Raw genomic sequence first — 15,590 nt, forward strand, 5'->3', positions numbered from 1 at the left:
TATGTCTCACGAAGCGTCTCTGGACTGATTCAAGATGGTTGATTTGGCCGAGGAGGTATGGCGACCAGACCACAGAGGCGTACTCAAGCAGCTGATGAACTAAGGCCTTGAACAGGATCGTTGAGGAGTTGGCACTCAACCCATGTCTTGACGTTCGAGAGATCAATCCCAGCATGCGTGACACCCTGGTACATATATGACTTATGTGCGGACCAAAATCAAACGATGCATCAATCAGAACGCCCAGGTCCTTGATGTTGTCACACCTTTCCACCCTGTTCCCGTCAAGGAAATAGTCAGCTTCCAAGTTGTTCTTCTTTCTACTGAACGTTATACATTTCGTTTTAGCAGGATTTGCTGACACATCATTCACTAAACACCAACTAACGACGTTGTCGAGAGCTTCTTGAAGTAGTTGACAGTCAGAGTGAGAGTTGACTTCAGCGAACAACTTTATGTCATCAGCAAACAGTAGAAAAGGCACCTTTATATTATCTTTAATGTCGTTGATGAAGATCGAGAACAAAAGTGGGCCAAGATGAGAACCTTGCGGGACGCCAGAACTCGCGACGAAGCTAGCAAAGACGTGGGACTGGAAGACAACAGCCAGACGTCGATCAGAAAGATAGCTCTCAAACCATCGAAGCATCGTGCCAACAACGCCATAGCCCTCCAGCTTAGCAAGAAGATGACGGTGACTAATCTTGTCAAAGGCTTTGCTGAAATCTATGTAAACAGCATCAACTTGGCTTCGTCGGCTGAAGGCATCCATAACTTGGCACTGAAGCGTGAGGAGACTGGTCACAGTAGAGCGGCCAGAGGTGAATCCATGTTGCTCGTCTATCAACACTTGTCTGAACAAGGGCTGTACGATATCCAATATTAGGCCTTCGAAAACTTTGCTTACAACAGACAGAAGGACAATTGGCCTATAGTTCGTAACGTCACGGTTGTCTCCCGACTTAAATATGGGAACGACAAAACCATTCTTCAGGACCGATGGAAAAGTGCCAGAGGACAGACTACGGTTGAACAAGTGTTGGAGTAGAAAGGCTAGTTCAGAGTGGCAGAACTTAAGCACTCCTGGAGTTATATCATCAGGCCCGTTTCCCTTGGTTGCGTCCAAAGCCAACAGCTTCCTATCGACATCGTGAACTGAGACGGAACATTTGGAGATAATAATGGGGGTGTTGAACACACGCACAGGCAGTTCACCATGGTGAGCGGGAGAGTAGACGGACGAAAAGAAGTCAGCGAAGAGTTGACATGACTCCACATTATTAGCAGCCTCATACGAACCAAATCTGATATTTCCAGGAATAGGAGGCGAACGATTGAGGTCTTTAACAAAGCTCCAGAAGACCTTGACATTGGAAGTGATAGTTGAGTTGACGTGGTTGATGAACCTTGATCGGCAGTCTCTGGAGATAGTCTTGCATTGGTCACGAATTCTGCAAAATGATTGGTAGTCCCGCCAGTCAAGAGATGTTTTGTATTGCCTGTGGAGTGTCTTCTTAAGAATGACGAGAAGTTCCACTGAGAACCACCTAGGAAAGTGAGAGTGACCTACGCGTTTCCAGGGAGAGTGAGTCTTGATAAGGTCACTGAGCTGATTGCAGAACGAGGAGAACATCAGGTCAATATCAATGCTGTCATCTATCTGAATGCCTTGTTGCTGAAGATCTTGCTTGACGCTCACCAAGTCACATCTTCTTAGGTTTTTGATGAGGGATGAGGACTCCAGGCGCGCTTTAGGAGGGCTTGGGACTTCTCCATGTACACACAAGCATGGGTGGCAGAGTTCGTGGGCGAGGAGAGGTTCATCAGCACGAGACACGGTGAAGAACTCCGGGGATCCAAATATTAGGTCTAGTTGGACACCTCTGTCGTTCATTACGTCGCTGACCTGTGTGATTCCTAGATGAGCAACAAGATCCAGAAGTACGCAAGCAGATTGAGGAGCGGAGGTAGGGTCAGGATTTGTCCAAGTATATCCGGGTAGGTTGAAATCCCCAGCGATTAAGATGTGGTCATAGCTCTGGCAAGTTGAAATGGTGTCGCTAAGCGAATCATCAAACAAGGAATAGATTCTCGTGTAGGATTGTGGTGAAATATAGGCACCGCAGATCAGGATCTTGCACACCGCGTTCAGTTTGACCAGGACGCACAACGCCTCGACAGGAAGGTCAGGTTGAGTAATTCAGGTCAGGTAGTGAGTCGGTGGCTCAGTCGGTAGCGTTGCGGACTTCGGGCCCAAGGCAGCGATGTCGTGGGTTCGGATCCTGGTCACTGCCGATAACAATTTATCAGTACAGTTCACCTTTGTACTGTACCGGCTCACTCCTTGCTTTGCTGTAAACGATCCACGCACGGGCGCTTAGTCTATGTGGACGGGCAAATGCAAGGTTAAAAGAGGCCGCCAACCTCTTTTTAAAAAAAAAATTTCGTGTGAGTGCAGGGACTTGTGAACAGCTATCAGTACTCCACCTCCGTCTAGCTTACTACTGGTTAGGGAAGACCGGTCCTTGCGGAACACAACATAGCCATCAAAGCCCAGTTCAGAAGATGAGATTGAGGCATTTAAATTAGTTTCAGTGAGCACAATAATATTATTCAAGGATACGGGGACAGAGACATGCAGAGAGGTGAGCTTTGTTCGTATTCCATTAACATTCTGGTATAATAAAGAGAATTGTGTATTGCCGTTGGTGCCTAGTCGTTTTTTGTATTAATAATTTTGGGAATACCGTTGATATATTTGATGGTGAGATTTTTCTCCCCAGATTCAGAGCGACGGGACAGCTCGGCCCTAAGGCTTTTGAAGTGTGCTGCCTCAAGCTTGGTTCTATCACGGCCAATGGACACATTTGAAAACTCATTTCCCAAACCGTTTAGTAGTTCCTTAGTAGCAGAATGGCTTTCCCTACTTATATCCTATTGGCTACCGGAAGCACCGGCCAATACATTTTTATAAGTACGACTTGAGTCGAAATTTACTTGTTCTCAGCTTATTTCTATTTTTACTTTTTTAAAGAAAATATGGTGTTCAATATAAGCTGTACTAGTTAATTAATTGATGTGAAGAATGAGGTTTTTTGTTGGAGATTTGGCTGGTTCCTCACGTTCAATTACAGTTTATAAATTAAATTAAATGGATACAGTTTTTTGTTTAATGTTTGGCTGATTCCTCATGTTCAGTTAAAATATCTAAATAGAATAAAATGGCTTTCTGTTAGTAGTTGTGTTTTGGTAGGCATAGTGCTTAGGTCAGGGTTGCCGAGGTTGCAAGTGTAGGTCACGTGTCGGTATGTCTTGGTGGCAAGTTTGCTGATGTGTTTGTTGAGTTGGTTTGGTGGTGATGTGGAAAACTGGTGTGTTGGAGATGGTGAGTTGACTCTGAAGTCACTTATTCCTTCTTGATAATTAATTGAGAGGATTTTGCAATTTATGTTTAGTTTACTTTGGATATTGAATTGAATTTTATGGAAACTAAAAATTGTTACTTTACTTCAAGGGCAGGGACGTTTATGCAATAAAAATATATTATCATATTCTAAGGTGTTTTGAAAGTTATTACTTTTTCAAGGTTTTGGCTTTGTTTTTCAATATTGTACTTCAGAGTTTACTTACCGTGTCAAGGTATTGTCAGTTGGGTTACACTTATCTTGGGTTTAATATCACATTTGACTATTCATGAGATTTTCTTGAGGGTCTTGATTATAATACCTTTAATAACTTCTTGATCAGCATCGTACGTGTTATTAAATTACCCGAAAAAAACAAAAATATATATGTTTAATAACACTTGTAATAATATATTTACACTTATACTTTTGACTTACAAGACGGTAAATACATATAAAAGTTGGTAAGTGGTGATCGATTTCGATTGGACACTCCAATCATCATCAGACCCAATAGGCGAATGGGTCTAAATTCTGGGCCTATTCGAAGGTTAAACAGCTCATAGGAACAACCGTGTAGACACCATCTAACTTTTCTTAAATTTCTGGGTATATTGATGGACTAGTCTAAGACAATATGTGCATGTACTATACTTACACACCATTTGCCAAAGTCACATTACTTTTAACTTTGTTTAATTAAAAATAACATTGACCATTCCATTTTGTGATTTTCCGCCATTCTTTTTTTTCTTTATCAAGAATTGTACAGGTCTTGTTCATAAACCTATTATTTATACGTTCTGTTTTACTTAGCTAAACACAACACTTTTTATATGGGATATTTAATTTGTCACCTCATGACTACACCACAAAGAAGTTAGTCATTTAGGGCATAAATTTATGGATTTTGGACACAAGTTCTAATGCTAAATAATCAATTCTGGAACTCGACACCATAGCTAAAATTGGCTAATAAAATACAGAACAATATTTTGAATCATTGTTTGCTGCAAGGTTGCCGGTTAGTCTCAAATTCAATCAATCAGCTTGTTTAATAGGAAATACTTAATAGAAGAATATCATTTGTAGGCTACTTTTGTATAGGCCTACATAATTTTAATTGTAGTAAACAATCTACAGAGTAACAAAACCTCTGAAACCAAGTAGGCTCTTTGTGCGGTAAATGTGTTATTGTTTCAATATCAATCGTTAGATATTGAGTATAAAATTTCTAAAACAATTGTTTTTTTAGGTATTGATGACATTGGAAGAGCATCTGTCATAAATTGTAAAGGAAAGAAGAGTAATGAAAGTAACTTCACAAATCAAAAGAAAGCCATGAGTACTCAAGTGCTACAAGAGAAGACTCATTATGTTGAGGATTCAGAGAAAGAATCGTCGAAGAACTCTGAAAAGAATGACAAACTCATGCTTGTAGAAATTTCTAGCCCAGCTATGAACAAAACAAATTCTACATTTAGCGATCAAAACACAACCTCAAACACTGTTGAAGTATCCAGATTGTCTGATAGCAGTTTGATTTCTGCAGAAGCAGTCCAAGAAATGAAATTGAATGATCAAATTAAGCATGATCTTACTGAAGATAACTCAATTCTGAGTAGAGAAATAGAATCTTCCAAGCCAAATTTTTCCGAGTGTTCTAGTTCAAAAACTTGCATATCTATAGAAGAACCTAGCGATCCCAGAGTTGTATCTTTCTTGTACAGCGGAAAACTTAAGAAAACAATTTTATCTAATGACTCCCCAAATAGTTCCTTGAGAGATTTAAAAACTGTTTCAAGTTTAGAGTTTGTAAATGATAAACCTAAGTTTTTTAACAAACCTACAGATTCAGGGAATCAAGCTGTTGCTAAAACTCTTGATGAATCAATCAAGGAAATTGATGATCAAAACTGTTTAAAACTTAGACAGATGACTGAATCAATAAAAAAAATGAACATTCCACTTTTTGATTCAATCATTGTACACGAGAATAATGTAGTAGGTTCAAGTTCCATAGTTAATGCAGTGGGCCCTAACGTATTAGAATTGAAAGTGGGAAGTACTTTAGATGAAGAAGCTTTGGTGTATAAGAACCCAGCAATAAGTGGAAATATGAAATATATTTTGGATACTTCTATAATCGAAAATCAACATAGCTCTGTGATAATCAACCCTGGAACAAATGATAACTCACAAAAAATTGAATCGAAATCGGAAACAAAGACTATTACAACAACATTAGACAATTCAAATGTAGTGATTTCTGACAAAACCCCTTTAGATGAAAACCACATTTCAAACAACAATGAACTTGACATGAAAGAAGAATTATTTAATGGGTTTCAAGAAGTTTCAGATAATGTTTATTCAAAAAATAGGCGTTTTCGTCAGTTCATCACCAGAATAAGTGAAAGTGAAAATGAAGAGTGGTATATAAATGCAGGGAATTTGTCGTTGGATGTAAGAAAGGATTTTAGGTTGTCTAGTGACATGTCAAAGCCTTTCAGTCCCGACCACAAACCATTGAGGAATTCCAATAAAAAAGCAGTGGTGCTTGAATCGCATGATAATTTTAATACATTTTGTGAAACACTTCCAAACAAAGGACAATCAAAATCAACAGCTAATCAGAAATCGAAGGGTGATCCGAAAGGTGAAGAAAGTTTGAAATCGAATCATAATAAAAATATATCCAATCCAATCAATCATAGTAAAGTTGCAATTGAACCAGTAAAACAGAGAGGTGTTACTGATGATGAAACTCTTCAAGATGTTACAATGTATAGTTCTTCAAAAGAAACTAATACAAAATCTCTTTCGAAAAGAGAATCCACACAAACTTTAAAAGTTTCTCTTAGTATTGATAATTTAAAAATACCTTCTAAAGCAGAGATTGATAACAGAAGCCCTCCAAAGTATGATAATGAACGTAATTGTAAAACAACAGAAGAAACAATTGTCGATAAAAATAAGAAAGTGACAGGAAGTAGTAAAAAATCTGTTAACCAAGTAAAAGATCATTCCAAAAATAAAAACTTCAAAGTAAATAAAAGTATTAGCTCAAAAAACTTATCTTTGGAACTGGCTGTGAATGAGCAAAGTAATCATCGTAATAATGTAACTAATGAATTGCCTTCCTCCTCGAGAAAACAAAACCCTTCAAAAATGCAAAAGAATGAATTGCACAACACAGCTAAAAGAAACTTCAATATGGAAAATTCGCTGATTCAAAAAATTAAAACTGCCATATCAGAAAAATTCAACCGTGAAAATAGCATTGACAGTGTACACCTAACAAGTACAAACTTGGAACACAATCCAGACTCCAAAGATGACCCGTCCTCGAAATCAAAAGTTTTACAAACTGAGGTATCTGACCTAACTACAACACAGTGTAAGAGTAATTTTACTGGTGCAGACATGGAAAAAACTTCAATAGGTAACTCAACTGCAGAGTATGGAGATGAAGAAAATCTAAAATGTAGAATGGATTATACAATATCCAGTGACGATGAACCTTTATCTAATTTACAAAAAACCTATCAACAAAGTGTGAAAACTGTCCTTTGTTCAAAAGACAACCTTCTCACCGAAGGCTTCTCTCCACATGATCACAATCAAAATGATGATTTAGAATCGGAAAAGGTGAAAAATACAAACAAAGCACATCTTGACTCCGCAAAACCTACAACCAAAACTGAACAGATAAACTCTGCTAATACACGTGAAGATTTAAAAACTACTAAAAAGAGGGGTAGGAAACCTAAAAAAAATAAAATTGAAGCACCTACCAATGACTTTGTTGTAATAAACAAAGAGAAACTCAATGAAACAGCATTTACAGATCTGAACAATCATAATACCACAAGTAATAACTGTACGATAACAGAGCAATATGATGTATGTAATAAAAGCTTGATAAATGATGTTGATAGTCATTCCACACCTAAAAGAAGAGGAGGGCCTCGAAAAAGAAAAATGACTGAACTCACTACCACCTCAAACACAAATGAAATGTCGAACTGGTTTGATCAATACAGTAGTGATAACGAGCTATTAATTTCAATTTATAGTGACGAATTACAAAACATTTTAGTTGGTGGTGTTTTTGAAAAAGGGGAAGAGACAGGAATTGATTGTTTCAAAAGAAATTTGCAAAAACAACAAAGTTTTCAAGGCAAAGGTGAATCCAGCCTGGTTTGTGGCATTGTTCCTAAAAAAAGAGGAAAAAAAAGACTATCAAAATTAGAAATCGATTCTCATGAAAGCTTTCCTGTTACACCTATATCCTCAGAAGACTGTAAAGTTTCTCATAACGAGGAAATCAATTCTAAATCAGTGGCAAATGACGCAACATCGAGTGATATTAATGAAGTAAAAGTACCAAAAAGAAGAGGAAGACCACCAAAATCAAAAGTAGTTTTTCAGAGTACTCCTAATGCAACTAACCAATCAACTTGTAAGGAAGATGTAAATAGTAAACTGTGTAATGATTTACAGAATATCTCAAATATCGAAACTGACTGTGATACTAGTGTTACTAAACTACCTAAAAAAAGAGGAAGGAAACCAAAACTACAACCAGAACTCAACAATTCTAAAAGCTCGGAAAACCCTACTTTTTCTTCAATGAGTGAAAATATTGATACGGTCAGAGAACAAATATTGGATTTTGATAAAGATGAAGTTGCCAAAAAAAGAGGTAGACATAAAAGACAACCAGAAGTTTCAGAAAATGATACCAGTTGTAATTTTGAAGGAAAAGACGACGATGCTAGTCAAAATAATCTTACACCCGGAACTAAGAAATTAAAAAGTAAAGGAAGAAGAACAACAAAATTAACTTCAGAGGTCAATGATGAGGAAAATAAAGTTAGTAATGTAACAGACATGGACTGTGATGAATCGGAAACTAGCGAACTACTCGGTACCGATCTGATCATCATAAATGAAGAAAAAGTCGTTAGTAGTTCTAGATCCTTGAATAATAAAACTAGGAGATGTAGACAAAAGCCACCACAGAAAGTTGTCAGTGAAGGTGATAATTCTGATGATTGTGGACCCGATGACTCACCACTAGTATACGATGATTCTGAAGATGATGAGAGTTACATCCAGCCAAAAAAACGCAGAAGAGCAAAATCAAACAGAAATAATGTTGATGGAGAAACTGTGCAGACACCAGTGAATAAAAATAACAGTTTTAGTAAACCTGGACAGAGTATTTACTTTAAAACAGAACACCATGGTGAAGATAAGGTATGTAATCCGAAATATCTTTATATCAGTCAGTAGTAGATAGATTCAAGGAGTAACTGAGATAGGTTATCCAACAGCTTTAATTTTGATTTTTCATTGCAGCCTAATGATCCTAATAATATTTTGGTCTTTTATGATAAAGAAAAACATTATGGCTAGTTTATGTAAGTTTTATATATACAGGGTGAGTTTTAAATGAGTTCCCCCCCTACTTTTTTCTACATTTCTTAAGATATCAACTCCGGACCACGTCAGATCATTGTAGAGTAGTAAGTACTTCATTTTGACTGGGTATAAATTTTTGGCCGCCATCTTGGATCCGCCATATTGGATACAAAGTTTTTTTTTCAAATGTAAAGGTAGGGTTGTGACCCATCGTTTTAAACTAGATTTGTATGCTGAGTATGATGCTGCAATTCGTTTTTAAAAATATTGATCCATTCTAAAGTTATGATAACTTTTTATAACATTATTATAGCCCATTTTAACATTGTGCATTTAGAAACTAAGAACATAATCGCAAAATAGTGCTAGATAAAGATTTATGTATATTATGTGGTGTATACTTATCTTTATCTAGCACTATTTTGCGATTATGTTCTTAATTTCTAGATGCACATATTAAAATGGGCTATAATAATGTTATAAAAAGTTCTCATAACTTTAGAATGGATCAATATTTTTAAAAACGAATTGCAGCATCGTATTTAGCATAAAAATCTAGTTTAAAACGATGGTTCACAACCCTACCTTTACATTTGAAAAAAAAACTTTGTATCCAATATGGCGGATCCAAGATGGCGGCCAAAAATTTATACCCAGTCAAAATGAAGTACTTACTACTCTACAATGATCTGACGTGGTCCGGAGTTGATATCTTAAGAAATGTAGAAAAAAGTAGGGGGGGAACTCATTTAAAACTCGCCCTGTATAGATTTTGACTAAGCATCCTTATAGTTCCAAATGTGAAACTTTTGCTGATAGACAATAGACAATGGCTTAGCAAAAAGCTGAAGTAACGTAGCAAATGGTTTTGTACCGGTGTCAATGCATTCCTAGATATCAACAATAACTTTGATCTCTACTTAGAAATGACCTTGCTGCCATTGCATTAAATGTATTAGCAGGGATTCTCAGATTTTTACAGGCTTACAGTGACTGATATTTCACTTTGATCTTGACTCTCCTTAGATTCTCAGCCGAACGAGAGTTTACTAAGAATTTCACTGTTAAAACAAACATACAATTTACTAATTTATATGTGATTTTCAGATAGTTTGTGGACTTTGTAAGAAAGAAATGACCTACACCAAATACAAGAGTCGACATGCTGTGTTTAAACATTATATGTTATCATGGATTGAAGGAGTAGAGAGCCCTCCGGTAAGCTTGGATTCAAATAACTATACAAAACTTGCCTTTTTAAAAATTTATTCAAAATCTCGTAAATTAATTGCACCAGAACCTCGATTAAACGTCAATCTGGTAATGTTTCTACCATCAAATTTTTAAATGTTCTGATGACATCATTAATTTTCCATGAGGTAAAAGATTGAGAACCGGGAATAAGGTAATCATTCCCTGTTACCCTTTTGTAATGCGCTGATACATAAATTACAGATCTCTGTAGAATACGCTCTGACTTTTAACTTTAACCAACCCAATCCAAAAGGTCACATTTTTGTAAACTGTAGTAACTTAACGTCACATCAGATAGTTACAAAAAATAGGTGAGAAAATTAAATTTTAGACTGTAACACGATCTGTGTTTGGCTCATTCTACTGTGTTATTTTTTTAAACATCAGTCCATGATGATGGGTGACTTCAGTATCTAAAGGTCATTGATAAAACAGATTTTCATTATTTACAGGATATGACCAACAAGAAGGAGATAGAGGGGAGGCTGTGGTACGCCAAGAAGCGCTTAAAAAAGACTCCGTTTCGCTGCCCTGGCTGTAACTTGCCCAAGTTGAGTGCTGTTGGCTACTACAGTCACATTCTGTTCTGTGGCAAGGATTGTGAGGTAAATAAAATAGGCACAGAAGTAGAGATGTGTCATACCAAAATTGATTGATTCTCAATACAAATATCTATAACACAGTTCCCAATATTTTTTTTTATTTTACCAAATTTCCAGTAAAGAATGAGTAGGACAACTATACAGCAACCCTTAGCTTTTTGTCCTTAAACAAAATTGAATTGCAAGGTAGTAGGTTTTTTTTAAGTATATCAAAACGATCAAAGCAACAAAAAAAAAATTATAATAGTCAATTCAAATTTAAAACCTTCTAAACACATTAAATAGCAAAGGTAAATAGAGTTAAAAAAATTAATTTTAACAGGAATGGGCCAGTAATTTTCATGTTTATATTTTCATCTAACATTATAGGCCTATATTTAATTTAAAAGAAGACTCGTACGAGTCAAATCCAAAGTGTGCCAAGGTCCACTCAATTTTTCAGTAGACTCATGTACATAAACTCGTACTGAGAAGACCGAACTTACACAAACAGAGTCAGAGATGAAGGATTTGCATGACATACCATGGTTACTCGTAGCCCAATCACTGGCTTGTTGTAGGCTTACATCATTATATTGCCATTATCCCTGAGTACTAAAGGTAATAGAAAATTTATACTCCCTATATAGAAAATTTGCGAAAGTAACAACTCTTTCTAAGTTCGGAAACTTCCTGGTGTACAATTAAGACTCTTTAAGAGGCGGTTCACGAGTGCGGGGTTTCGTGGCCCACGGTTATCGTTGTTCTCGGCCAATTTTAACCGACGGTCAAAAAATGGGTTCACGACACAGAGCGTTAGCCGAGATCAAGCTTAGCCGAGACCAAAGCTAGCCGTCGCTCAACAGCAGGGATTCACGGGGAATTATCGTTGGAAGGTTGGCAATAGCCACAGAAATGAGCTACCTGCTGCAGGGCCGCTGCCCAATGCTTGCGGTCGACGAGCCCAAAAACAATAGGATGATGTTGCGGGGTGGGGGTTTATAACCCTGTTGACAATATTGTTTCACTTGTCACTCATCCCCCAGCCCCAGGTCCTCAGTTTGTCTGAAATATTAGTTGAGGGTGGAAGTTTTGGCTATTCTAATTTTGAAATAACCAGTTTTTTGTGTTGTGTTGTGCTGTTAGAGTTTATATTGAGTTATAATTTGTTTGTTAGTTGTGTGCAGTGTAATTTTTTTAGTTTATAACATTTGATTAGATTTTATTAACATTTTATTATTTATTCACTATCATTAATTTTTATTTTTATGAACGTTTTCAAATATGTCTGATGCAAAGAAAAATCGAGTGAACTTCACAAAAGACGAATTAACATTGGTAAAAAATTTAGTGCTATAATAGAAAAAAAATGCATGACCAGAAGACGGAGTCGTTGAGGAAAGCCGCGTGGATTGAAGTCCACGACTACTTCAACAGTGAGGGGTTGAACATCCCGCGGAACATAGAACAGTTAAAAGGTGCCTGGAAGCGTGTTAAAAAGGAGTATAAGTCACAAAAAGCCGCAGAAAGAAGGAGCATATTCAAGACTGGAGGAGAGCCCCCACCTCCATCAGCAGATCAGGATGACAAGGACATTGAAATGGACGAACTGTTCTCAGACCAAACGCCACTAGAAAACATTCCAGATGACGATGACGACATCGGTGTCGGTAAGACAATTGGTTCATAAATAATTATAACTATACAGGGTGATTACTGTTATTTTATAAAAAGAGCTGTGGACCGGCAATTTATTTTATACTAAAGTTACTGGATTAATCCTTGAATTATTAATTATTTACTGAAAACAGGCCATTGAATCGAGAAAATGAAATTATGCCAGTACTTTGATAAAATTCGTTTAAATGAATGTTGGTAATGTTAGAAAACTAAAATTAGATCACCGATTATGTCAATATAAGGTTTGCATTTTTATCTAAACATTTAAATTATTTCACAAAATGACTATTATTTTCAAAGGTTTATGATTATCTTTTATGTGTCAGTAATTTTTTTACAAAAATAAAGTTGAAGGAACAACCGGCTATTATGGGAGTCGGGATGCCCACATATGTAAAAAATAATAATATAACGTAAATGTTTTTGTTGAAAGTGATTGTAATATAAGTGCAGTATATTATGTACTTACCGTGTATAGAAGTGGAATTTAAAATCAGATGGCGGCAGTAGACACCCTAGTTCACACTCTTTTCAATACCTCAGCATGTAACTTCACCTTATTTCACTGCGTTTACTCAGACTTTTAAGCATGCGATATCTTAGGTGTAAGAAAACAGGTTTTAATAATAAAACATTTTTTTTTGTAATACCACGTTTTGTATATTTGACTAGGTATGGAATTTATCTTTTACCTCAGCAAAATTGAAGCAGCTTAAGGGAAAACATGATAAGCCAAATATTAAGAAATTATAAGAATACAGTTCTTTAAAAACTCTTAAATCATAAACATAATAATATAACATAAACATAATAATGAAACAAAAACATAATAATAAAACATGAACATCATAATATAAAGTTATAATTTAAAATTGACGATAAAAATGTGGATACTTAAATACGTAAAAAATAGGTAACAAAATTCAATTGCAATGTACATTCATATAAAAATATGTTAAGCCATTAATTATCTTTTACTTTATTAATTAATTAAAATCTTTCCAAAGAAACTTTTAAATTGAGTTGTATTGTTGGGATAATTTCTACGCAACATTCACGCTAAATTTTTGTATTGAGAACTATCTGGCCTTAACTTTTCAGGTTAAACAAATGTGCGTCCAACGTTGTTAATATTGCTATTAATCTAATAAACATTACAACTGAGACGGGTTTGTTTTTCTCAGAAGATCGTGACACGATCCCATTGAGTGCGAGGGTAGCAACAGCCTCACCCGCAGACCTGCTCGCCACCCCCACTCCCAGGGCAACGACCCCAGCAGTCGTCTCTAAAAACAAAACTACTACTAGGAGGGTGACAACATTCGCGGAAGAATATCACAAAAAGCACATGGAACATTTGGTACAAGAGCACGAGCTCAGGATGAAAGTCTTGGAAGAGGAGATGAGCTACTGGGCACTAAAGAAACCAAATTATAATTAAAAATTATAATTAAATTATAATTAATTATAATTTATTAATTATAATTAATTATTAAATTATAATTAAATACTGGGCCTTGCTCAACCAAATTCTGACCCAGCAGCAAATTTATCAGGGATCACAAGTGAGGCTAAAACGTTCCATCTGTTGGGTGAAACCATACAGGAAAATTGATTCATTGTTAACTGTGTTTTATACATTTAGTTTTAATTAATTTGTTATCAATTATCATTATTTCTAGTAGGAATTAATTGTGTGATTTGTCATCTCATGACTCATTTAGGTTACAAATGCATTGATATTTAGGTTAATGCATTGACGCTTACTTAATTTTTTTGACCACGAGTGAGGCTAAAACTTTCCATCTGTTAGGCGAAATCATCGAGGAAAATTGATTTATTGATAATTTGTTTGTTTTTTAACAGTTCTTTTTCATAAATTAGTTATTAATTAATTATAATGTTGTAGGTATAACTTGTGTGATTTTTTATCTCATGACTCTTTTAAGTTAAAAATTTTATGTATTAACGCTTACTTAAATTTTTTGACCTAATTACTGAATTATTGATTATTAAATATCTTTCAAATAATATACACATTGCATTTATTGCACCCCTTTATCCTTAGCTTCAGTTTGAAAAGTAACGCTGGATTATTTCGTTTCTAGTTAAGTTGCCTTCAGGGCAGGCTGGCTGGGGCTGGTCATCATCTTCCTCCATTTCGTAATTTTCAGGAAGTGGTTCCAAAGCGTCTTCGAACATCCTCCTTCTTATTCCAAAATTGTGCAGTATGGCACAAGCAACAATGACGATGCAACAACGGCGGGGGCTAAACCGCAAGGTGTTGTCATTGTGCAGACATCTGAAAAATTGAAATATTTTATCAAAATTTTATCTATAAAATATTGAGTGACAATATACTTCCGTATGATGATATATAACCCCTTTAAAAGATTGGGAGTATAAACTTATTTAAAATGTTTACTAAAAAGGAACACAAAACAGGTTAAAATAACTCAATTAGATCGACTGAACCTGTTCTAAAAAATGTAAATAGTTTTACAAGACAATGTTTTATAAAAAACATGTTAAATATTATTGTTGTGAACAGTAGTCACGATTTTTTACAGTATATGATAAAATATTCCTCCAAATGAGAAGAAATCTGGCAGTTCCCAGTTGTATTACAGTATTTTACTTCATCAATGTTAGATTTATACTACTCAGCACTTAATATGTATAGTTGCTACTGTATTTTCATATAATCTGTAGGCCAAACATGTGTTATATATCTCAAATTGAATTGCTAATTTTCTTATATTTTTGCCAAATACCTGAATCTATTTTTTAGTAGACCAAACATTCTCTCTACTGTTGACCTGGTCCTTATTAGCGCTCTTTGATACCGACGCTGGGCTGGAGTTGCAGGCCGTAATAGGGGTGTCATCAGAAATCTGAAAAAAATAGTTTTTTTCACACTAAGTTGGTAAAATTAAAAGAACGTAATATATATTTCTGCTAAAATTAACGACATGCTATTGATTGCAAATACAGCATACAACAACTTTTAATTAGGTTTCTTCGCCAGTAGATTCCTAAATGGATTCCACCCTCATCCCCCATCGGTGCAACCGATACCTCTCTTCAACAATACGACAAACAATCCACCTGTCCTCGGCTCCTCAGGGCCATAAAAGTGACACCTTGTACTGTTTGGCCAAAGTGTCTGTGCGCGCGACCAGTTCTGGTTGAGTCTAGGTGAGGGGGTTGGCGGGGGTGCTTTTGTGAAAACATTTGTGTC

General features: G+C 35.9%; 1 protein-coding gene across 1 annotated transcript in view; it reads left to right on the top strand.

The window, feature by feature from the left end:
• LOC128989208 (uncharacterized) overlaps nt 1-15,590 on the top strand; it is a 43,385-nt gene that overhangs the window by 14,333 nt on the left and 13,462 nt on the right. Inside the window, exons 8-10 of the mRNA XM_054411081.1 lie at nt 4,660-8,669; nt 9,942-10,052; nt 10,541-10,693. Of these exons, the coding sequence (XP_054267056.1) occupies nt 4,660-8,669; nt 9,942-10,052; nt 10,541-10,693 (4,274 nt within the window). The remainder of the gene's footprint in view (nt 1-4,659; nt 8,670-9,941; nt 10,053-10,540; nt 10,694-15,590) is intronic.

Source organism: Macrosteles quadrilineatus, unplaced genomic scaffold, assembly GCF_028750875.1.
Source record: "Macrosteles quadrilineatus isolate MER2022 unplaced genomic scaffold, UCM_ALF_1.0 Scaffold_3__2_contigs__length_128488019, whole genome shotgun sequence".
Lineage (NCBI taxonomy): Eukaryota > Metazoa > Arthropoda > Insecta > Hemiptera > Cicadellidae > Macrosteles > Macrosteles quadrilineatus.